Source organism: Geotrypetes seraphini, chromosome 1, assembly GCF_902459505.1.
Source record: "Geotrypetes seraphini chromosome 1, aGeoSer1.1, whole genome shotgun sequence".
In the NCBI taxonomy this organism is placed as follows: Eukaryota; Metazoa; Chordata; class Amphibia; order Gymnophiona; family Dermophiidae; genus Geotrypetes; species Geotrypetes seraphini.
Window position 1 is genome coordinate 509,233,090 of NC_047084.1, and position 26,532 is coordinate 509,259,621.

A 26,532-nucleotide genomic window follows, 5' to 3' on the forward strand; every position below is an offset into this window, starting at 1 on the left:
CAGACCTGGTGACTCTAGTAAGAGTAATGTGTCTTGGTGTGAAAGGGTCAGCTTCTAATGACCTAAGGATTTTTTGATAAGTGATCAATCAATTGCTATGCTTAAACTATTTAGTGGAAGACCAGGTCCTTTCTATGGGATAACCTATAAAGGGTAAAACTTGATAATATTTTTACAGAAAGATTGATTTATGCTGAACTATCAGGACTGCCTATATAAGACATTTTTTCCCACCATTTTGGACCTACAAATCAAATAAGTCAAAGAAAGCAGCAATTAAACAGAATATTGCAAATCAACAAAAATTGCCATTCTTTCAAACTGATATACGATTTTTACCTTTAACAGGTTGTTTAAAAAACCTCAAGGAACTGAATGTGAGCTTTAACAGACTGCAGAGCATCCCTCCAGAGTTGGGTAACTGTGAAGATTTGGAAAAACTGGATTTGTCTGGAAATCTAGATCTCATGGAGCTCCCTTTTGAAGTAAGAAAAAACAATGAACATGCCTGGTTCTATAATGCTTTTAACATATGCTATATTTCAACCCTGGATAGTTATTGTGGATATGTTGAGGTTAACAATGGACAGTCAGAAATTTTTCATTTTGTGTCATTTTTCATGTAGTTTCTGTGAATGTTTGTCACAATTGTTTCATTAGTCATTTTAGTCATCTTTGGAGCAAAGTCATTATGACCCAGATTCTATAAATGATGCCAAAAAATTAGGTGTTTAGATTGGTGAACCTACTCAATCTAGGTGCCTATCTTACACTGGGATTTACTAAACAGCAGTAGAAATTTCTACTGTTGGCCAGCCAGTTAAATGCTCCAACACTCATAGAATTCCTATGAGTGTCCCATCATTTAACTCACAGGCCTGCAGTATAAATGTCTACCACTGTTTAGTAAAATGAGCTCTTATTTAAAAGCTTAATTGACACCGATAAGCAATTAACAATTTGTAATTGACATTAATTTCACTTAATTGGATGGTAGAAGTCTACCACTTTCAAGTAGATGTCTAGTCCAAGTGTCAAGAAAAGTGTGGAATAACTTGTGGAGCCATGAAACTTATATCATTCTCTTCTTGATTGGGCTGAGAACTTTTCAGCTTTCAAAGATGGTACTAAAGTACAATGTTATCAGTGATTGAGTAATATCAATTAATCTACAGGGAAAGCCAATCAATGTAACCTTTATCTAAGTATATGTTCCAACATCAGAAGCGGAAGATGAGGATGCAAAATTGTTTTATGAACAACTTCAAAATGAAATAGATTAAATGTCAAAACAAGATCTACTGATCATTATAGGGAACTTCAATGCAAAAGTAGGAAGTACACCTGAAGATACAGTGGTTGGAAAGCACGGCATAGGAGAAATAAATTAAGCTGGTGATAACTTAGTACAGTTTTGTAAAACAAACCAACTATCAATCATGAATATACATTTCCAACCCTATAAATATTGTCAGTACTCATGGACCTCTCAAAATGGCATGCATTGAAATCAAATTGACTACATCTGCATAAGGCAGAGATGAAAATCTGCAGTTTTGACTGGAAGGACTAAACTAGGAGAGATTGTGGAAGTGACCATAAGCGTTTGACTTGTAAGATCAAAGTAAGGCTTTGTAAGAAGAACATTAGAGACCTCCCAAAATATGTCATTGAAAATATTCCATCAAACTATTGGATAAAACTAGACAACAGATTTGTCTGTCTTGATACAGGAGATAGAGAACCCAAAGAGTTACGGAATGACATCAAAACTGTAATTAGTGACAAAAAACACTCCAGAAGAGAAATAAAGCTAAGAAATCACTTGGATCTCAGAAAAAAAACTAGAAAAGTAGTAGATCTGGAAGGAAAAAAACATGGCCAACTGAGTGGAGAAGATTACTATTCATGCCTATACCAGGGGCGGGAGATTCCATGGTGACACTAAGAAGTACTTCTTCACAGAAAGGGTGGTCAACCGTTGGAATGATCTTCCACTTCAGGTAGTTGAGGCCAGTAACGTGACTGACTTTAAGATCAAATGGGATCAACACGTGGGCTCACTTCAAAGAGGAACTTAGAGGGGAGGGTTATTTTAGTGGACAGACTTGTTGGGCCGTAGGCACTTTTCTGCCGTCATATTCTATGTTTCTATGTTTCTAAAGAAAGCTGATGCCAAGGACTGTCACAGCTACAGAATGATTGCATTAATTTCACAAATCAGCAAAATATTGCTGAAAATAATATAACGAAGACTATAATTATACATTAAGCAAGAACTACCTGAAGTTCAGGCCAGTTTCAGGAAAGGTTGAGGAGCAAGAGACATTATTGCCAATGTTAGATTAATATTGGAGAAAATTAAATGATACAAAAAAACCTTATATCTTTGCTTCATCGACTACAGCAAAGCTTCTGTATGGAACTCTAGCACAAATGGAAAAACCCAAACACATAACTCAGCTGATAAAGAGCCTCTATGAAAATCAAGAAGCTGCAGTGAGAACTGAATATGGCAACACTTATTGGTTTCCAATAAAATGTGGCACTGGGCAAGGATGAATCTTGTCAATTTTACGGTGAAAGCATCTTCAGAAAAGCAAATTTGGAAGAAGAGAGCATTGGTTTCAAAGTTGGTGGCCAAAATATAAACAACCTATGCTATGCAGATGATACAATGTTCATCACCAGCAGCAAAGAAGACATGCTGTATCTATTGAGAAAAGTCAAAGCCAAAAGTCATAACATGGGATTAGAACTGAACATAAACAAGATGAAGATCATGAACACAGAAAATGATGAAGATTTTGAGCTTGAAGGTGATTGTAATCATTTAGAACTTCTATTCTATCTCCTGCTCTCTTTCATAAACAAAGAAGCAATTAGAAGGGAAGAAATACTCCGCAGAATAGCACTTGTTCATTCTTCAATGAAGACTCTCAACAAAGTATTCAATGGCAAGGAAATAACACTTCAAATGAAGATCAGATTTGTCCATGCACTAATTTTCTCAGTGGTCAATTATGGATGCGAAAGCTGGACACTACGGAAACAAGACAAAAAGAAGATCGACCTATTTGAGCTTTGGTGATAGCGAAGGATTTTATGCATCTTGTTGACTGCTAGAAGAACTAACAAATCGATTCTGGAAGAGATCATATCAGCTATATCACTCAAAGCCCAAATGATAAAGCTATGACTGTCTTATTTTGGTCATACCATCAGAAGAGTGTGTGGTACAGTGGTTGGAGCTACAGCCTCAGCATCCTGGGGTTGTGGATTCAAACCCCGTGCTGCTCTTTGTGACCCTGGGCAAGTCACTCAGTCCTCCATAGCCTCAGGTACATTAGATAGATTGTGAGCTTACCGGGATAGATAGGGAAAAATACTTGAATACCTGATTGTAAAACCGCTTAGATAATCTTAATAGGCGGTATATAAAAACCTAATAAACTTGACATCATGTTTGGGAAGATTGAAGGAACCAGATGAAGAGGGCAACCTGCAACCAGATGGCTGGACACATTGAAAACAACCATGGGGATGATGCTGGATGACCTTACCAGACTAGCACAAAACTGATTTCTTTTAGATCTGTAATTCATCAAGTCGCTAGGACTCGAACATGAGTCGATGGCACCTAACTAACCCCCCTTTTACAAAACCGCAAAAGCAGTTTTTAGCACAGGCCAATGCACTTAAGGACATAACATAAGAACTTAAGCAATGCCTCCGCTGGGTCAGATCTGAGGTCCTTTGTTCCCAGCAGTCGGCTCAGGCGGCAGCCCAACAGGTCCAGGACTTGTGCAGTAATCCTCTATCTATACCCCTCTATCCCCTTTTCCAGCAGGAAATTGTCTAATCCTTTCTTAAACCTCAGTACCGTACTCTGCCCTATTACGTTCTCTGGAAGCGCATTCCAGATGTCCACCACACGTTGGGTAAAGAAGAACTTCCTAGCATTCATTTTGAATCTGTCCCCTTTCAACTTTTCCGAATGCCCTCTTGTTCTTTTATTTTTTGAAAGTTTGAAGAATCTGTCCCTCTCCACTCTCTCTATGCCCTTCATGATCTTGTAAGTCTCTATCATATTCCCTCTAAGTCTCCTCTTCTCCAGGGAAAAGAGTCCCAGTTTCTCCAATCTCTCAGCATATGAAAGGTTTTCCATCCCTTTTATCAGACGTGTCGCTCTCCTCTGAACCCTCTTGAGTAACGCCATATCCTTCTTAAGGTACGGCGACCAATATTGGACGCAGTACTCCAGATACGGACGCACCATCGCCCGATACAATGGCAGGATAACTTCTTTTGTTCTGGTTGTAATACCCTTCTTCATTATACCTAGCATTCTATTCGCTCTCTTAGTAGCCGCTGCGCATTGTGCCGTCAGCTTCATTGTCATGTCCACCATTACCCCCAAGTCTCTTTCTTGGGTACTCTAAATGCTCTGTGCTGCTCCTGACATTCATAGAGTTGCTATGAGCATTGGCAGCAGCGCAGAGCATTCTGCGTGCCAGCAAGCACTAAAAACCACTTTCACGGTTTTGTAACTAACTATGAAAATGTCTTAACCTACCATGTGTTAGGAGTGACTACTTGTGTCAGGTAAATATAAAGCCTTTTCAGTAAATCCAGGGGGTATGTCCAAAACTCTGCAGTGAATTTACTGTACAAGGTAAACATATACGACAAGGACATGTTCCATGTATTGGCACCAGTGCTATATGCCACAATATGTAACAAGGTGCTGACCCAATCAAATATAATAAAGTATAAAAAGTGTTGCTGTGGCAGAGCACCAACCTCAAGTCATAACTTCTTCCCCCTCAGTTTGGTCTCCTTTAGTCGCTAGGGCTTGAACACAAGTCAATGGCACCTAACTAACTAGCTAACTAACAAATGGGGTATATACGAGTATGTTTGAAGATTATTTAATAATCAATTAAACTGAACTAATTCATTGAAAATAACTAGAACATTTAAATTATGATTAATGGCAATCCCGAGTCATTATTTATGGGATCATATTTGGATTTTCAGTGTGATCTGGCTGTAGTCTGCTTGGTTTACCATTTGGGATGTGGGGAGAAGGTTTTTATGTTATTTTAGCTACTCTTCTAATTTACCCTCCCTTTCACTAAGCAGCGTTAGATGTTTCTACTGGAGGGCCGAGTGCTAAATGCTCATAGAATTCCTATGAGCATCGGAGCAACTTTTAAGCATTTAGCGCTCTGGGCCACGGTAGAAACCTCTACCGCAGCTTAGTAAAAGAGGGCCTTAATTGCTTTGAAATGATTATCTAGACTACAGCTAGCTTTGTCTCACCATAACAAACTGGGTTATCAGTGGTAGAAATGGATTGATTTATATTGATGTTTATCCCCAATAGATGAGTTTGAATGTTATCCAAAGAAAATTAACATACACAATCTTGGCCTGGGAGTGTACAAAACAGTGAGATTTTACCTGCAAGTATTATAGGGATAAAGGACCTCTGGAGAAAACCTGGCACAGTGGGCTGCTAAAAACAATAACAGATCTCTGAGAGAGTCTACTTAAAGGCATTATACCTTCCTAAGGAAATCAATACTTCCATTGCAAAAGCTGTTCAAAAGGAATCTACTGTAGCTCTTCTTAGTCCAACTGTACATGTACTTTTTATATATATATATATATAAATAAACTTGTTCTCTTTAATTTTGTGTTCTTGAAGGGGACGGAAATCTATGAATGGGTGAGGCAGAGAAAAATGCAATTGCTTTAGTGTGTGTTTTTGTTCAAGTCTGAGATTTCTAATCACCTACAAGCATAACAGACTTTGGTAATGTGCTAGAGAATATTCACTCCTGTTACACATTAGTAGTACTTTATAAGATGCTCATTGTCGACAGTATCACCTATAGATCTCTGTAGGTACAACTTCTCTTACAGGATGTCCGGTGCTATACTCAGAGAGAGCCCCTAGGAAAGAGACTTGGGAGTACTTGTAGACAAGTCAATGAAACTGTCCGCGCAATGCGCAGTGGTGGCGAAAAGGGCAAAAAAAATGCTAGGAATGATTAAGAAGGGGATCACAAACAGATCTGAGAAGGTTATCATGCCACTGTACCGGGCCATGGTACGCCCCCACCTGGAATACTGCGTCCAACACTGGTCGCCATACATGAAAAAGGACATAGTACTACTTGAAAGGGTCCAGAGAAGAACGACAAAAATGGTTAAGGGACTGGAAGAGTTGCCGTACAACGAGAAGCTAGAGAAACTGGGCCTCTTTCTCCCTTGAAAAGAGGAGACTGAGAAGGGTCATGATCGAAACATTCAAGATATTGAAGGGAATTGACTTAGTAGAGAAAGACAGATTGTTCACCCTCTCCAAGGTGAAGAGAACGAGAGGGCACTTGCTAAAGTTAAAAGGGGATAGATTCCGTACAAACATAAGGAAGTTCTTCTTTACCCAGAGAGTGGTAGAAATCTGGAACGCTCTTCTGGAGGCTGTTATAGGGGAAAGCACCCTTCAGGGATTCAAGAAAAGGTTAGATAAGTTCCTGCTGGACCAGAACATATGCAGAAAAGGCTAGATTAAAATATGGCACTGGCCTTTGACCTAAAGGCCGCTGCGTGAGCGGACTGCTGGGCATGATGGACCACTGGTCTGACCCAGCAGTGACAAATCTTATGCCATTTGCCATTTTTCTAGATTGTTCAAAAATCTCATATTAAAAAGCGCTTATTCAGTTATCAGAAGCCGCTGATTGGACAAGTGCCGGCAAGAGAAATATTAAATGAAACTAAACGGAGAGTGCCACTGAATATTTCCTCCGACTGTCTTGGCACTATCCAGACAGTGCCAGGGCAGTTTATGGGTGGAGCTTGGGCAGAATCAAAGTCTATTGACAACAAAGAGGTCCTAAATTTATCTGGCTTACTAACCAGTTAGTGGTCTGAATATCACTGTTCACTGGATAGTCAAATATTCAGCACTGGCCTGTATCTGGACACCAGCACTGTCTGTCCAGTATATTTTACTGGTCAACATTTTATAAAATGCCCTCTGATGCAGGCTGAATATCAATCCCAAAATTTGCACAGAAATCCTTCATCTCTTGTAAGCCTGAATTTTTGACCTGCTTTACATTTATGACAAAATGGCAGAGTGAGAAGGGGAAGAGATGACTAATGATGTAATTCAGTCCCTGAGTTCTAATGATCTCATAGGTTTTTATGACTCCATTAGAAGCTCTTGACTGAATTATGCAGTATAACCACAAACTCGGTCGCACTACAAGAAGCTATTATACTGTGTGCCATCAGTTCTTCCCTACTCATTAATTTATTTGAGACCGGAATGAAATGAAAGTACTCAGGTTTTTGTGTTCGCGCCGTGCTATGCATTCTATTGACATTGTAACCATTTTCTCTTTTCAAGCCTTTACTTACATTCACATCCTAATAAATATGGGAGTTACAAAAAAAAAAAAAAAACTAAACAAAACATTCTTTAACAATGCTACAGGGCTCTATATTTTTAAAATTAGATCCCCCCATATTTAGATTTATAATTTTTTGTTTTCCTTGAACTGACTTCCTAAAATATTAACATTCCTTTCTTTATAACAATGTTCTCAGGGGAAATTAAAGACAAGAAGTAGTATATTTCCTAGAAGCCATGAACAGAATAAAGGTAGCAATTTCTAACCTCCAAGGAAGGTCACACAGAGGTTTATTTTCTGTACTGCATGGAAAATACTTTTCATATACAAGAAAATTATTTTATTTATTGCAACAGTTTTACATAACATATGAACTGGAGCACTTTATTAGCCATTACATCTGTGTACTATGAGTCTCTGTCCCAGTGAGATTAACATCTAATTGTATGCCTGAGATAATGAGTGTGGCTTGTTCAATGTCACAATAAGGGTTATTGACATATGTAGGATTTAAATCTAGGTCTTCTCATTTCCACTGAACTATTCCAATCCTCGTTTCATCCACAAAAGATATGCTGTCATTTAAGTTTGGTTTTTGACAGAAAACAAAAGTACAGACAAAATGCCATGCTTTTTTATTGACATTTATCAAAAATCTTTGGCCACCTAGGCTTTCATCTGGGCTCCCATTCCATCACAGGCACATAAGAAAACCGTGCCAGTTTCATATTGTCAGCATCATTTTGGAAAAATAACAGCAGACTGGCAGGCATGAGACAGAGATTGTCCAGCCCATAAAAAAAAAAAAGATGGATGCAAGAAGAAATTGGGTGAGATAATATGGGAAAGCCCAAGGGGGAGGGAGAGAGTTGATTCAGAACCTATGGAGGGACTTTTTTAGGTTTCTGAATAAGCTTTAGTGGTAGGGATGGGTGTAGGACCCGACATTTTCTTTTGGAGTTCCTTTTTGTTGTTTGTTTCTATTTTAAAGAATCAAGCAAACAAATAGAATGGAAAAAAAAAGATGAAAAAATTGCAAAAATATTCATTGCACTCATCTAATACTATATTCCCTTTCTTTAGCTATATATTTGTAATATGACAGTGCCATATATGTTCAATTTATTATCTAGCTAGTGTTCTATTGTTCTTTGCTTAGTTATTTCTGTTGCCATGCATTTTAGGCTACATGTTATCGTTAGCGAAAGATAGGAAACACACTTTTGTCCAGGTATCATAACTGGTTGTGGAATGTTTAGGGCTATTGTGTCTGTATCTGTTTGAGGTGGGAGACTATAAAAGTCCAGGCCTTCTATTGTTTGTTTGTTTATTTTTGGGTGGGGGAGTTGAGGGGATTCTGTTACAGATAATTTTACAGTATTTTGACTGTTGCTTTATTTTGCTATCTTGTGTTCTTTTAAAACTTTAATAAATACATTTGAAAATATAAAAAAGGATGAGAAGATGGAAACTGTGTTTAGTAATAATTAACAGTATACCTACATGGTCGAGTCACATTAAGAACAAACTCATATTATGTGAATTTTATTACCAGACCTCAAACACCCAAGGCACTACTTTTTGATTTTTCGTGCCCTTGCTGGGGTGATGTGTTCATCATCGGTCTTGGTAACACATCACCCCAGCAAGGGCACGATAAAAAATCAAAAAGTAGTGCTTTGGGTGTTTGAGGTATTTTTGAGTTAATTTATTGAACATTTCTGTATTTTTTTTCCTTATTCAGTCGAGTCGCATTAAGACCACTGCCTACCTCTGATATAGGGACGCACAGATAATGAACAAATGCATATATCGTCGCAGACTTCATGGGTATATAAGGTGGGATGTCAGCAAGTTGCCAATATAGCAACTGTGGCTGTCATGGGGCAAAAAAGTGTGACTTCTTGAAATATGGCCCTTATCGGGAGCTGACTACAAATGATCTGCTTGTGACAGGCTTTGGGATAAATTTAATAATAATAATAAATTTATTTTTATATACCGGCATACCTGAGAGTTCTAAGCGATTCACAACAATTGGATAAGATATAAACAGTACAAGTTATTTAAAAAGACAGTAATTGAAGGCATCTAGTGGAAGAAATACTTAAAATGTAAAGTGCATGCAGTATAAAAGAATGCAGAGAATTTTACAAAGCTAGATAAAAATATAAAAAAGCATTAAGACCCTAGCCTATTGAATAATTGAGTTTTTATCTGTTTTCTAAAATCCAGGTAAGAAGAGGCTTCTAACACACACCGGGCAAGCCTGAAAGGCAAAGATTCTTTCACAAAACCTTTTATACTTGCAAAATTTTACTGAGGGTTAGGCGAACAGATATAATCCTCAAGAACTCTTGTTTGTATAACACATTAAAATGAGAGTTTAGGTAACTCGGAAGCATACCGAATGTTATTTTATAACAGAAACAAGAAAACTTGAACAGAACTCTGGATTTAAATGGCAGCCAATGGAGCTTTTGATAAGCGGGGGTGATATGTTCCCATTTCTGTAGTGAATTTTCAAACAGCATCTAGGGTAGCTGTTCTTAGCCAGATGAAGTCTTTGGGGTTGCATTCTTGGATTGTTACATCTGTTTTAGTCCAGAATTCAGAGGGGTCGATGTATTTACATAAGTTGTAGGTTGATCTTTGGGGTTTTGGTTTGGTTTTGTCTTTGGCCCAGTTGATGTTGAAGGAGTATGTGTAGTGGTCTGACCAGAGGGATCGAGACCACATTCCATTTGATGTTTGAATCTCAGGTAGTAATGGTTGTTGGGTCATGAAGGTTGCGATATCTAGTTGGTAACCTTTCTCATGTGTGGTTTGTGGGTCTAAAATCTTATATGTTAGGGCTTCGAGGAATGATAGTAGGTTTTCTACTTGTTTGGAGGATTGGTCTTCGAGATGGAGGTTTAGTTCTCCTAGGATTAGGTTGTAAGTTGCCGTTAGTGAGTTTCGGTATAAAAAATCTACAAATTCAGGTCTTGCTGTGTTCCAATTCCCTGGTGTTATGTAGCAGAGCATGCAGATTATGGATCCTTTTAATGTGGTGCATGAAAGTTGGCAGGCTAGTAGATCCATGTAAGGGGTGGACATTTTGTCTAGTATATTCAGATTTAGGGAGTTTCTGAATAAGATGGCTTGACCGCCTCCTCTTTTTTTTTCTCTGCAGACCACTGTTATTTTGTATCCCTTAGGGCAGACTTACGTTATCCTGGGATCTGAGTCTGATTTAAGCCAGGTTTCTGTGAGGAAGAGGCAGTCAAGATTCTCCTTTTCTATCCAGTATTTTATATGTTCTGTCCTTGGGCCTATGGCTCTGATGTTTATGTAGGCACATGTAAGTGTGGTGTATTCTGTGCACTGTTTATTGTTTTTGGGTAGATGAGTGGTCTTGGGTGAGGGTGTGGTTTGGTCTTAGAGGGGTTTGTTGGTCTTCTTCCCCATGTTGGTGTGATGGTGTGATGTGTATAGGTCTGGCAATTTATTTTCCTGTCTACTATGGTTCCCCTAACTGGGTGGTGAATTCTGTTAGTAGTTGAAATAATTGGAATTGGAGAGATGTTGTTTGCTGTTGTCTTCCAGTTGGTTAGGAGCAGGATGATCAGTAGGATAGTTTGCATTTGTTTTTGTGTTGTAGGTTTCATTGTGAAAGATAGGAGGAAGTGGTTGGTGGGAGTGCGATTATAGGTGGTCTTTTGGGGTGGAGAGGTTGGTTGTTTTTTTTGTTTGTTTGGTTTTTTTTTGTTTCTTTGCACTGAAATACTTTTCTTAAACACTAAATCAGAATGCTTTTCTAATGTAAGAGGTTTATCCAAGTTTACTCCTAGTATTTTTTTGAGATTGTTCAGTATTATATTTCATCCCATTCACATGTATCATGGTTTCCTTGATTTTATCATTAGGGGCTGCAAAAAGAATTTGGTCTTTTCTGTATTTAATTTTACTCTAAAAGCAGATATCCAGAGTTCAACCTGACTTAGAATGATTGTTAGGGAATTTATAAGCTCAGATGCAAGAGAGCTTAGCGGGAAAACAATAGTAATGTCATCTGCATAGATAAAGAATTTAAGCTTTAAACTCTGCAAAAGGTTACCCAATGAAACAAGATAGATGTTAAACAGGGTAGGAGACAAAGGGGAGCCTTGAGGTACTCCACAAGAGTTGTCCCAACCATAAGAAAGATTATCATTCTTTAGCACCTTGTAAGATCTTTTTCCTGGGAACCCTTGGAACCAGTTCAGGACATGGGGAACCCTCGGAACCAGTTCAGGACATTGCTTGAGATTCTGATGGATTCTAAACAGTCCAAAAGAATAGAATGATCCACCAAATCAAATGCACTGCTTAGGTCAAGTTGCAGAATCATAGCACTTGAACCTAAGCTAAAAAGTAAGTGCAAGTGATCAATCAGTGAAGCTATGACTGTTTCCGTGCTGTAACCTGCCCGAAAACCAGATTGGTTATCATGAAGAATATTATATTTCTCCAAGTAAGTAGTAAGTTCTACGTTTAATAACCCCTCCAGTATTTTAGTGGCCAAAGGAATACTGGCGATAGGTCTAAAATTAGATGCTATATTAGAGGGTTCTTTGCCATTTTTTATAATTGGTGTAATCATAATATAACCTTGTTCCACTGGGAACTTTCCTAAGAATAATAACAAATTAATCCAGATTAACAGCTTGGCCTTAAAGGTAACTGGAGCAATCCTCATGACATTTGGCGTACAAGTATCCAGTTTGCAATAAGATTTGACATATTTATTGTACAATTTATTGAATAGTTGCCAATCAATAGCTGTAAACTTGCTCCAACACAAATCAGTTCTGGGAGCATCAGAGTCCTGCAGAATAGAATAACACCAATATATAGAATAACAGAACAGAATAGAATAGACAGTCATTACTCACCTCTGTAAGAAACTCACTAAAGAAACTCTCTAAAAAAACATAAAGTATGTCCTTCATATCTGCTGAAAACATTCTCAGTGAAAGGCATTTCTTGGTTAGCTATCTTTGTAATATCAATCCCAACGTGTGAAACTACTCTTATCTATTCCATAGAACTCCAGTGCTGTCAAAATTTCATGGCACTCTTTTTCATGGCATAAATGCCATACAATGACCTGAGTCTAGGATCAGCTCTTATCTCCATCACTACCACCACACATGGAAGCCTATAATGGGGCACAAATGTAATGAAACAAATGAAAGAACTATTTCAAAAGGAAGTGGTTACCAAGAGCACACAGATGCAGCAATAAAGATATTGAGACTACTGCAACAACTACCGTCTAGTTGACACCTGTCTATAACACTGTTTGAGGGCGACATCTTAAGCCAGGGGTGCCAAAGTCCCTCCTTGAGGGCCGCAATCCAGTTGGGTTTTCAGGATTTCCCCAATGAATATGTATGAGATCTATTTGCATGCACTGCTTTCATTGGATGCTAATAGATCCCATGCATATTCATTGGGGAAATCCTGAAAACCCAACTGGATTGGGGCCCTCGAGGAGGGACTTTGACACCCCTGTCATAAGCAGTCAAGTCCTGTTTGAAGAGCTTGCCTGAATCTGAGATGTCTTACCTGAAGCATCCTGCTTGAAACCCTTGTACAAGGTTGGAGTCTTCCAAAAAGACCATACTTGTAAAGAGAATGCTGAAGCAAGCTGTCCAAAAAGATCAACAATAGCTCTTCTGCCAGTCAACATTAGGTTCTGGGTGATAACATCTGTGCAGTGATGAGTGGACTGTTGTGTAGGGAGGTCCTGGGACACCATGAAATCCTTGTAAGCATTCAAAATTTTAGAAGCAGAAGTAGTTGTTGTGGGAAATGTCTGTACCAAGTTGCATGTCTCAGAAATCCATAGACACATGGGAGGTCACTATTCAATAAGGTTGTTGTTACTTTTGAACAACTTTAGTTTTTCATTTTGCTGCTATTTTTTCATCCATAAATATGGTTCAAAACATATTGATTCAGATTATACTTTTTATTGATTTTGTTTCCCTAGGTATGCATGTGTAAATCTTCTATATCTTATGTCACCCAGCTTCCAACGTTCATAACACTGGGGTATCATATTTCTATGACCTTTTGATCATCCTATAATCTGTGCTGAACAGATGGTAATCTTGTTTTGCATTCAGTCTCTCCTAAGGAAGGGAGCTCTGATTACAGCAAAATCTGCTGTAAGAAACTGCAGATTGCAGAGCCTTTCAATTTGCATCAAACATGACCAACCCAATCACCATAAATAAATACTTATGAATTACTCTCAATTAATTAATACTAGTATTTTTGTAGATCTTCAGATGGCTGTGAAGAGTATATTACTCCTGTAAGATACAGCGCAAATCTTCATCAATCCAATTTTCATGTGCATGTATCAATTCTTCAATCAACTAACATAAACATTCTGTACTCAATATTCTTAGTCAAATTTCTCTTTCAATGGAATGCTGGTCCTCTAATCACCCCTCCCGACATGAATTCACATTTCAATTTCATCTTTAAGGTCGAGGTGCCTCATTGTGAATGTATGACAAAAAAATTAAGCATTCAGAAAACCTCTCACACAGATATATATATATCTCCTCTATAATAAAACCCCTAAGGGCGCATGCGCACTTACAACGTCATGTTCCCTGAAAGTGTGATGTGTGCCTCCGTGCTGAATTCGATTGGAGGCGGGCTTGCGGCGCGTGGGGCGGCTTCGGGCGGCTTGCGGCGCGTGCGGCTTAGAATTCAGTGGCGGTTTGTGTCAGCCACGCCTGCGAGGTCTCCCACAGCACTGCTCTATGGAGGCGTTAGTTTCTAGTGTGCGCTAAGCATGTGCTAAAACCGTTAGCGCATCTTAGTAAAAGGAGCCCTTAGTATTCAACATGGCTGTGGCATCTATCTCCCACTAGCGTTTGATTATATCAGCTGATTCTATGTTTATTTACACTGTCACAACCCTAGCCCTGAAGCCCGGCTTGTGCTAGGGAAGGCTGCGCCTATCCCTAATCTTACCTTAAAAAGGGCTAACCAGAGTGACAGGTTGAGCTCAGACAAGCAGTTAAAACCTGAGTTCCCATTTAAACCTCAGCTTACAAAGCACTGGGGAGGTGAGGAGGATGGGGAGAACAGCCTGGAACAGCCTCAGAGCAAATTCACCAGCTCAGCTAATTCCCAGCTGCAGGGTTTAATTAGAAGCCCAAGGAAATCTCAGCACAAGCTACAGGCTGCCCTGCCCCCTCACAGAACTGGGCGTGGTCGCCTCAGTGCTCTAGAGGCAGCACTGAGGAGGAACCAGTCAGTTTACCCTGGGACAGCCAGGAAGGAGGTTTGCAGGACAGCTCTCCTGAACCTCAGAACTTCCAGGATACTGAGATGGTGGAAGCAGCCCCTGTCTCTGAAGCCAGCCAGCTAGCTGATCCAGAATCCATGGAATTTATGGACACTCTCATGGATACAGAAGCATGTGCAATGGACGAAAGCTAAGTGCAATACCTTTACTTTTGTTGTGCTTGATTTTGTGAACTGTTTGGTTTTGTTTTTGGAAAACCTGCTTGCACCTGTTTGAAGCCGGTGAGCAGTGCTGGGCCCTCACTGCAAGGTGCCTCAACCTGGAAGCCTTTAAACCAGGTTTATTTTGCCTGGAAGTTTTTGTTTGTGCTTGCCTTTTTGAGGATTGAGTGAAACTGCAATATGGGCTTGGTATAGGGGTGTTAGTATGGGGAGAATCCACATAAGATCCTTGGTTGGGATTGTGGGGCCATTTGTGGCAAAGCTTTAATTATAGTGGATTCGGCTACTCCCCTCCCCCACCTACTGTTTGTGAGTTGGTTGGGACAGGCCTGCTTCAACCCAGGCCTGATTGCAGCACTTCTATTCCACTAAGAGAGTGCATAATCTTAGTTCTGCCCTGCTTGGTGAAGGCAGACGTATTGAGATTAGACTATTACAGACTATGGAATTACTCACCTGTTAATTACCTGCAAGGAAGGTGTGGGCTTTGTCTATTTTACAGCCCGGTTTTTCTTTCATGTTTTCTTTTGTTCATGAAATGAATGAACTCAACCCGGTTAAGGGTTTGTGGACTCAATAAAGTGGGACTTTATTTGATTTTGAACTTTATTGTTCCTGACCAGTTTATGCTTCTTTATTGACTGATAAACCAGCAGGACTTCCAACATTTTCTGGAAGCACATGAGACGCAGGTTATTCTGGGCGCTGACCGGGGCCATCATACAAGCCGGCACCGGCAACGTCACAACACGTAGCTGCATTAAAAGAACTCCCATCCAATGAACTTGATAGACTAGCAACATCCAATCTAACTCTTCATTTAATCCCGCTGAAACAAATGTAATCAAATGGTATATATAATGTTCCCTCCCTCTTACCCACCTTTTACTGTATCAATAATTCCCCATCTAATGTCATTTAAAGTATGACCCATCATTTGTCAGTGATGTACTAAAGGAGCTGTATCCCTTTCTGTAAGGACTCTTGATCTGTGTTCTGTCAAGCAAGTCTTAATCGAACATATAGTATGCCTGACATATAGGGCTCCTTTTACAAAGATGCACTAAGCATTTTAGCGCATGCTAAATATTAGCACACACAACCACGCACTAAATGCTAATGCATGCATGTTAACCTATGGACGCGTTAGCGGTTAGCGCATACGTAGAGTTAGCGTGCACTAAAATGCATAATGCACTTTAGTAAAACAGGGGGTTAGTAAAAAGGCCCCATCATTATTCTATGAAGCATCAACAAAATGCATATGAAAAGAGTTCATAGACGCTTCCTTTAGAACATTATTCCATATATAGGTTTTTCTACATAATAAATTAATTATAAGTATAGAGCAGGTCTGTACTTCTATTAAAATTTTTAATCGCACGATCCAAATGTTAAAAGGGCTGAAATAAATTTACCATATACAACCCTACCAAAAATAAAATCTGGTGATTTAATTTTTAGAACCATCTTCCCTTCCATAGGCACCATCTCTTCCCATCTCTCTAATCTCCCCTCCATGAGAACCCATTCTCTGCCTCCCTTCTCCTCCATCTCAGGGTAAATCTCTGGAAAACAAACCCCCACCCCTGCTAGGGTGTATAAGCTGTTATTTTGTTAAACTCAATAAAAAATGATTGAAAATAAAAAGTATTAGTCAAAAATGGAATGATTTCATATAGAAAAATCAATAACTAGCTTTATTTTTTGTGTAAAATGGGGTAGTGGCCGTTTCAGTCTGTTTTCAGGGCAATATATAGAAATAAAACAAAAAATAAAGGAAATAGGGTAATACCTTATTTATTGAACTAAGTTAATGCATATTATGATTATCTTTGACTGGATTACTTGCTTAGTGGTACAAAGTCAGTCCAGAGGAAGGCTACTACTGTAAAATGGTCGGTCTACGTAATAAGGCATACGGTGGGAGACTCACTGTATGAGTATTACTTTGGAGGAAAATCTGGAGAGGGGAGATATGATAGAGATGTTTAAATACCTTTGTGGCATAAATACGCATGAGGCAAGACTCTTTCAATTAAAAGGAAACTTCAGAGTGAAAAGTCATGGGATGGAATTAAAAGGTGATAAGCTCAAGAGTAATCTAAGGAAATACTTTTTTATACAGAAAGATAGATGCATTGAATAGGCTCCCAATAGAGGCGGTGGCGACAAAGACTGTGTCTTAAATCAAGAAAACATGGGACTTCTTCCTCAGATCAGAAATAAACAAATGTTGACAAATGTCAGTATATATATATAAGGGAGACAATGAAAGCATTCCATTGATAGTTGAATAGGAAGAGGGAGGGGTGGGTGAGTGGGCAAGTAGGAGACTGAGGTGACAATGCAGTTTAAATTTCTTTGTATGAGTAGAGTGAAAGAAAGTCAAGGTCTTTGTTAAGTTCTGTCTGGTAGGTATCAAAATATTTCATCATTTAAATGTCAAAGGTCTTACGTTGTTGGCTTGTCAAAATTTCCTTTTAGTATTCTCACCATAAAATCACTGGTGCAATGGCCAGTTTTTCCAGTCTTTTCTGACAGAGGTGACAATCTGGTTGGTATTGCAATTTTTAATATATCTGTGTTAGTTGATCCTTGTCTTTAGCATTTGGCCTATTTCACCATATGTTATTTACCTACCTGGAAATACATAAATTACTGAAATATGATCATTTTTATGTGTTCACATTTCATATTAATGCCTTTAGTGCCTTCTATTATCAATTTATCTTACAGTATTTACCCATATTGACACTAACACACTAGTTTCATAATCTCATTCACAGGTTTTCAACATAGTATCATCATAGCGATAAACTAATATTGAAAATAACCAAAAGAAAAACAAAATTGCAATTTTGGACTCATTTAAATCATTTGGTGGGATCGGGCAGAGAACTACCTATAGCTGTCAGGGATCTCATTAGATATGGGTTGTATTGGAGGGAAATCATTGATCAAGACAGACAAAATTACAGCACTAACAAATTCAGTGGCATACCTGGCGGGCCGGATCAGGAATCTGGGGTAGAGCTGCCCCTTGTGTAGCCGTCAACTCTGCTGGTCCTCTGTCCTAGAACAGGATGTTAACATCAGAAGGGATGGGGACCGGCAAAGCCGACAGCCATACGCAGGTTGCCCCCCTAGATCTGAAACTGCTCTGGAACCCTCGGGCTTCCTGCATCTGAGGTGGACCACCCCCTTGCCCTACCCTTGGTATGTCATTGTATGAACTGGCTAATGACTTAATGACTGGATTACTTGCTTAGTGGTACAAAGTCAGTCCAGAGGAAGGCTACTACTGTAAAATGGTCGGTCTACGTAATAAGGTGGGAGACTCAAAGTATTACTTTAGAGGAAAATCTGGAGAGGGGAGATATGATAGAGATGTTTAAATACCTTTGTGACATAAATACGCATGAGGCAAGTCTCTTTCAATTAAAAGGAAACTTCAGAGTGAGAAGTCATGGGATGGAATTAAAAGGTGATAAGCTCAAGAGTAATATAAGGAAATACTTTTTTATACAGAAAGGGTGGTAGATGCATTGAATAGGCTCCCAGTAGAGGCGATGGCAACAAAGACTGTGAAATTAATAAAACATGGGACAAGCAGGTGGGATCTCATAGGAAGAGGAAGAGTTAGTGGACGTTGGAAATGGGCAGACTGGATGGGCCATTTGGCCTTTATCTGTCGTTATATTTCTTTGTAAAGAAGATTACTGTGATTGAGTTAGCCTTTATGAAAGGTTAAAGAAAGAAAGTTGGGAGTGTTGGACCTCATCAGATTGGATCAACGGACTTCCCTGAGACCAGAAGGCAAGAACTACAGAAGGAAAGGCAGGCAAAAAGAAAGGAGGATGAAGAAAAGCGGAGAACGAAGAGTGAAAAAAGAACAGCTGAAGAGCAAAAGATGATGGAGAGACCTGTGCATGAAGTGGAATAGGGAGATTCAGATGATGTGGCAGAAATGGAGAAAGCACAAGGTGGCCAGAGCCCCACCCAATACTTTATTCAGCCCCCAGTTACCCATGTTCAAGGGCTGGTTGTGATGTCACCACCGTGCAACAATATAGGCAGACAAACATGATGGAGATGATACAGTACGTGATTATGGCCAAGACTTCAAGTATTGATGAAGTATTCAATTTATCAGTCAAGATATGTTCCTCTCCCCCCCCTAAAGTACACTGTGCCCTCACTCACTGTTATGTGACAATAAAATGATTTAGCACACTGGAGTCATTGAAACTTCACCTGTCTCATGCCATTTGCGGGACCCAGACCATAGAAGTCTGTCCAGCATTGGCCAGTTTTCCCATGTTGGATTTGGTTAATCTTCTTTTAGTCTCACTTCATTTACGGGACACAGACTGTTACCAGAAGGGATAAATTAGCTGGTTTCTTGGACTTGCAACACAGGCCCTCTGTTATAAAATTATCTCTAAGAGATCCTCTGTAAAGCTAAGGCCCTCTTTTAGTAAGGTGGGCTAGCCAATTAGTTCACTCTAAATTCTAACACATGCATGTTAGTCTATGGATGCGTTAACGTTTAGCACGCGCTAATACAATTAGCGCACATTAATCGGTTAGCGCACCTTAGTAAAAGAGGGGTAAGTCTGATAAAGACTATCCACAAACAATATCCAGTCACTCGTTGGAGTTTCCTTTACCTCCACTGCGTTCAAAGATTCCTATCATGGGTGGAAAAAGACTTCAAGTGCTCACAGGTGCTGCACATTAGACTGAACTTGTGCATTCATCTTAGTGTGAGCTGTCATTAGTCTTTAAAAAAACCCGTTTTAATATTTCTATTCAAATTATTTTATAATGCCACACAATCTGTTTTTAATGTATGGAGCAAACACTTAGCTGGAGATGAAAACTAAAATTATCTCTGTCATGTATGGCTAAAGCAGACTGTTATACAGGAGTACATGTGCATAGAGTGCACACATAAATTTGAACCTCTCTGGAAGCACTTAAATTTGTGCAAGAGAATTATGAGCTACTGGGGATAGGTCTGGTTGCTCATTTTAAAAAACGCAGGCATTTGTTTGCTTATGAGTTGCTTTTATAAAAGAAATAAAAAGGCACATTTTTAGGAATTTTTATAGACAATCTGTTATAAAATTACCCCCTAAAGAGAGTTATGCAGTCATAAGCGTAAGCTTTTTTTTTTTTTTTTTTAAAGAAAAACATTTATATAGTTGGCACTGTCAGATACCACATAAAAGCTTTTCAGTATTGGCCTTAGGGAGTCCAATGCAGTCCTGTGTCTACTGTAAAAAAAATTATGTAAATCATATCCTAGCTTAGATATTCAGATATTGCCAGCATAAGCTTTTCTACTGAAGAACACAAAAGATTCAATTTATAACATCTTTTATCTGTCATGCTTAGAAATATGGAACGTTTTCTGGTCAAAATAATGTTGCTATTTGCACTGCTGGCCCTTGATAGAAACATTTGTTTACAGAAGATTTAAAAGTCAGGATTAAAATGAGGCCAGGAGTCTGAAGACTGAGAAATAGTTCACTGTTTCTTTGCCGATGCATCTGATGCTGAAGCAAAATATTTACCTGAATAAACACAGTCTCATGGCAGTTTCATTGCCTCTTGGCATGACTGTCTTTCTTTTCCCCTAAAATAAGTTTTGTTTCAGGCTGTGGCTGAAAAGCTGCTGATTCCGAAAACCTAAACCACATAACATTGACAAATTTGTCATACTGAGGTAAAATAAAGAAGCAGAAAAAATTAACAAACACCCATTAATCAAACAGCTTATTCAAAGCTGAGGACATGATGGTCTTTCCTTTTTAGCTACATATTTCTGTTTTGCAGTATGATTCAGTCAACAAACTGTGTCGAATTAAAATAAGGACACAGTTGAGATAAATTCATAAAATAGTTTCCATGTGTAAATTATGAAGTATGTCTACTAAAGTGCATTAGAAAAATGGGCTTAGCACATGCTAACTTGGGACTTTCCTACGTGCTAAGCATGTTTCCAGCACACCTCAGGAAAATATGGCAATTTCCAGTATTTCTTTCAGGTTGTGTGCGCACATAACCTAAAAATAAATGGACAGGGCAGCACTTACCGTCTCCTATGTAGGTAGCACTTGGCAATCAGAACACGCTAACTGGACAGCATGTTCACGCCCATTCACTACCCCCCCCAAAAAAAAAACACCCCAAAAACATATATATCTAATATAATAAAACGCTAGCCGTGCATGCACACTCCCTCCTGTGTGTTCCGTTTTCCATGCGCTGTAGGGCCCCGCAAGTAGGAGTGCGCATGCGCGGCTACCGTTTTATTATATTAGATATTGGCTGCTGGTAGGGGCTAGACTGATGCTGAATCTCAAGGTATTGCATGGAATGGGTTCTGTTTAGGGTTGTTTTTCGTCCTGTTGTTCGGTCTGGCCTGCTTGCTGCTTGCCTTGCCGTATTGCATTTTTAAGTTGAAAGACGCGGTGGTGGCTCCTCTCACGATCCCCGCCTGTGTCGGACTTCCGACGCAGGTGGGGATCATGAGAGGAGCCGCTGCCGCATCTTTCAACTAAAAAATACAATATGGTAAGGCAAGCAGGGAGCAGGGCAGACCAAAGCTCCGAATTGAACTGCCAGTTGGCCGACTCCCTTACCGGAGTTATTTTTCAGTTTACAGGTGCCGCCGCGGCTCCTGTCACGAGCCGTACCTGCTTCAGAGAAGACTTCCGATGCAGGTGGGGATCGTTAGAGGAGCCGCGGCGGCACCTTTAAACTGAAAAATAACTCCGGCAAGGGAGTCGGCCAGACCGCGGGAAGATTAGGGGGATGGAGAAATCCTGCTGCTGCACAGGGAAATGGAGGTGGAGGGAATGCTGTGGCTACTGCACAGGGAAGTGGGGGAGGGGAAAAAATGCTGCTGAACAGGGAAATGGAGGGGGGAAATGCTGTGGCTACTGCACAGGGAAGTGGGGGGAGGGGGAAAAATGCTGCTAAACAGGGAAATGGAGATGGAGGGAATGCTGTGGCTACTGCACAGTGAAGTGGGGGGAGGGGGAAAATGCTGCTGAACACGGAAATGGAGGGGGAGGGAATGCTACGGCTGTTGCACAGGGAAGTAGGGGATGGAAAAAAAAATGCTGCTGCACAGGGAAATGGAGGGGGAGGGAATGCTGCTTCGGCTTGACACAACTTTCAAACAAAATTAAATTGCTGATAAACTGAACACATTTTTTGCATCTGTATTTACCGAAGAGGATATACACAGCATCAGGCTATATGCTGGAAACGAAGATGGGAAACTGATAAGGTTGATGGTCAGTCTAGAAGAGGCATGCAGGCAATCGATAGGCTTAAGAGCAATAAATCCCCGGGACCGGATGGCATCCATCTGAGGGTCATCATGGAACTGAAAGGGACTATAGCTGAACTGCTTCAACTAATAGCCAATATGTCGATCAAATCGGGAAAGATTCCGGAAGACCGGAAGGTGGCGAATGTTACTCTGATCTTCAAAATAGGTTCGAGGGGAGATTCGGGAAACTACAGACCGGTGAGTCTGACCTCGGTACTGGTAAAGATGGTAGAGGCGCTGATAAAGGACAGCATCATTGATCACCTTGACAGACACGGTCTGATGAGGACCAGCCAGCACGGTTTCAGCAAAGGCAGATCTTGTTTGATGAACTTGCTGCATGCACTTCTTTGAGGGAGTAAACAGGCAGATAGATAAGGGCGACCCTGTCGACATTGTATATCTGGATTTTCAGAAGGCATTCAACAAGGTTCTACATGAACGACTACTTCGGAAAATTGTGAGCCATGTGAAATACTCATTTGGATTAAAAACTGGCTGGAGCATAGAAAACAGAGAGTTGGGGGTAAATGGACAATACTCGGACTGGAAGAGCGTCACCATGCAGGGCTCGGTGCTTGCACCCGTGCTCTTCAACATCTTTATAAATGATCTGGACATTGGTATGACGAGTGAGGTGATTACATTTGTGGACAAAACAAAGTTATTCAGAGTAGTGAAGACGCAGGGGGATCGCAATGATCTGTAACGTGACATAATCAAGCTCGAGAAATGGGCATCGACATGGCAAATGAGATTCAACATGGATAAGTGTAAAGTGATGCATGTCGGTAACAAAAATCTCATGCACGAATACAGGATGTCCGGGGTGGTACTTGAAGAGACCTCCCAGGAAAGAGACTTGGGAATTCTGATTGACAAGTTGATAAAGCCGTCCACACAATGCGCGGCGGCGGTGAAAAGAGTGAACAGAATGCTAGGAATGATTAAGAAGGGGATCACAAACAGATCAGAGAAGGTTATCATGCCGCTGTACCGGGCCATGGTGCGCCCTCACCTGGAGTACAGCATCCAGCACTGGTCGCCATACATGAAGAAGGATATGGTACTACTCAAAAGGGTCCAGAGAAGAGTGACAAAAATGGTTAAGGGGCTGGAGGAGTTGCCGTACAGTGAGAGATTAGAGAAACTGGGCCTCTTCTTCTTGAAAAGAGAAGACTGAGAGGCGACATAATCGAAACATTCAAGATAATGAAGGGAATAGACTTAGTAGATAAAGACAGGTTGTTCACCCTCTCCGAGGTAGGGAGAATGAGAGGGCACTCTCTAAAGTTGAAATGGGATAGATTCCGTACAAATGTAAGGAAGTTCTTCTTCACCCAGAGTGGTAGAAAACTGGAACGCTCTTCCAGAGTCTTTTATAGGGGAAAACACCCTCCAGGGATTCAAGAAAAGTTGGACAAGTTCCTGCTAAACTGGGGGCCACCACGTGAGCGGACTGCTGGACACGATGGACCACTGGTCTGACCCAGCAGCGGCAATTCTTATGTTAAACTAAACTAAAACTTAACCTTATATTCCGCGTCTTCAACCAAAGGAAGCTCGACATGGTTAACAATAAATTAAAAAAAAAATAATAAAGTAAACTGTAATACAAGAGTTAGTTTTCAAAATGTTTAGTAAATAAAAAAGTTTTTAGAAGTTTACGGAAGAGTTGGAAGGAACTGGGACACCTGAAAATTAGAGGAAGTTCATTCCATAGTTGGGGAAATTTAAACAGCAGAGAACTACTAAAATTCTTAACTCCTTGAATGCCTTTCCTAGAAGGAAGAGAAAGTTTAAATCAGTGAATGTCTCTCGCATATGAAAATCTATAAACATTCCATAGCAGAGGAATAAGAGGAGCAAAGATAACATGTAAAATCTTAAAAACAAAACATAAACATTTAAACTGAATTCTAAAATAAACCTGGAGTCAATGGAGAGAGAAAAGCAAAGGAGTCACATGGTTGAATTTGCTCTTTCCATAAATCAACTTTGCGGCAGTATTCTGAATCAATTGTAGTCTTTGAAGGCAGTTCTTAGTGATGCCAAGATAAATGGTGTTACAATAATCTAACCGGGATAATATAATAGATTGGACCAAAACAGAAAAATGACGTTGATGGAAAAGAGATCTAACCTTCCTCAACATTCGTAAGCTGAAAAAACATTTCTTAACCAGAGAGTTTATTTGATCCTTAAAAGTAAGAGAAGAATCAAAAAGTATTCCCAAAATCTTAGAGGAGAACTCAATTTGTAGGGAGGCTCCAGAATCCAAAAGTACAGTGGAAGGAAGATGATCCAATTTTGGGCCTAACCACAGAAGTTTAGTTTTAGCTGCATTTAGCTTCATCTGGACAAACATAGCCCAAGTGATTTTTTTGTGCTATATACAGAAATGCATTACTAATACTAGGATCAAAAGTTGTTGGTTTTAGAATGTGTCGTTCACACACACACAAAAATTTGCACATACCTGGCCAGTTCTTAGAGGGAGCATTGTGTGCAAAATAGATTTACATACAATGGAGACAGTGAATGCACATTTATCTCATGCATATTTATTGTGGCTATCCTGAAAAACAGACTGACCAAGTGTGTCTATAGGACTAGGTTGTGTTCTAGGCCAACTTGATACCAAGTTTTTTGGTGTGCATGTTAATGCAGGCTCCCATGTGTACCAGAAGGCCAATAATATGTAATAAACTGTAGAGGAGCAGCGGCTAAGTGGTACAGACGTTTAAGTTAAATATATGTGGGTTACCTGGGGGGATTCAAGGTATTTGGGAGTCTGAATTAGATATTACATTGGATGAAACCCAGTGGAAAGTAGTTTGGCAATCAGCAAATCTAATGCAATCATCCTTCTTTTTCATGCATAAGGCATTTTGGACTCCAGTTAAACTATCTAAAAGAGATAATTCTAAAGGAAAATTTTGTTGGACTTGTAAAGTGGGAATTGGAACTGTAGAACATATGTTATTTAAAAGTCCATATGTTGCATCGTATTGGAGTAAAATATGGTTAACAGTATCAAATTTACTTTCCATAACAGAACCACTAACATCTGATAATTATTTTGGGAGAATATGGACTTAAATCTACATTAAACAGGTATAAAAAAGTTACTTAAGAATTTAATAGTGATTGCAATCAAAACAATTTATCTAATTGGAAAGACTTCTCTAAATTGGAATATAACATATGGTGGAATATGGTATGTTTGTATAGCAAATATGAGAAAATATAAGCAATTAAGTGTGGTAATGTCAAGAAATTAAAAAAAGATTTGCAATTGCTTATCGAATATGAAGGAATAAAGGTTTGTAATTTTTCTGTTTTCAAAAAAAAAAAAAAAAAAAGATTCGAAGTCAATAAGATAGCCTTTTCCTACTTAATGCCATTTGAATTTTCGTTCCTGTAAGTACTTGATGGTTGATTTTGAGGTAAAGGTCATGGATCTGATATAACACTTTTCTGTGAGTACTACCAAAGCAGTTTACACATACTATATATAGGTAGTTTTCCATCCCTAGTGGGCTCACAATTTAACCTGTACCTGGGGCAATGGAGGGTCAGGTGACTTGCCCCGGGCCAGAAGGTTACATTGGGAATTGAACCCAATTCCCAAAATTCTCAGTCCATTGCCCTAACCATTAGGCTCCTCCTCCACTCCTTCAGATTGTCTTGCTGGAAAATAAATTATTGTCAGCTTCAGTTTCTTCACTAACAGTAGGCCGCATGTAGGATATCTTGATATTCAGTGGAATCCATTTTTCTTTGTATCCTCACATTATTTGCTGTGCCATTGGCTGTTGGGGATGGGTTCTTTGCAACAAAATAATTGTCAATAATGATGTGCACAGTTCTTAAAAAGTGCACACAGGTGCACTCTTTTCCAATAGTGTGCATATGCACAATGGTTCACAAATGCTTGCACTACTGGGAGAGAATAAGCGATCTTTGCATATAGGGCACACTTATTAAGAACTATTACTAGCTGGGAGGTGGGAAATCAGTCCTCAGATGATATTCAGAACCTTTGGTTCTCACCATGTTACTAGTTCAGGAACACTGCGAACTGGTCTAGCCTCCAGCCGAGTCTGAAATCACCTCACCCTACAACTGCTGCCAGTGGTTCCAGGGCCTCTTACCCTTCTCACCCTTAATGCTTAACTGTAGTAAACCACCATAGGCACTAGACCTACCAAACTCACAGCTTTGGCCCAG

At 39.7% G+C, this 26,532-nt stretch overlaps 1 protein-coding gene across 2 annotated transcripts in view; it reads left to right on the forward strand.

Moving 5' to 3' along the window:
• Positions 1 to 26,532, forward strand: part of LRRC2 (leucine rich repeat containing 2) — a 218,740-nt gene that overhangs the window by 127,066 nt on the left and 65,142 nt on the right. For both annotated transcript variants that reach the window (XM_033928498.1, XM_033928489.1), the window contains exon 5: positions 349 to 485. In XM_033928498.1, the coding sequence (XP_033784389.1) occupies positions 349 to 485 (137 nt within the window). The remainder of the gene's footprint in view (positions 1 to 348; positions 486 to 26,532) is intronic.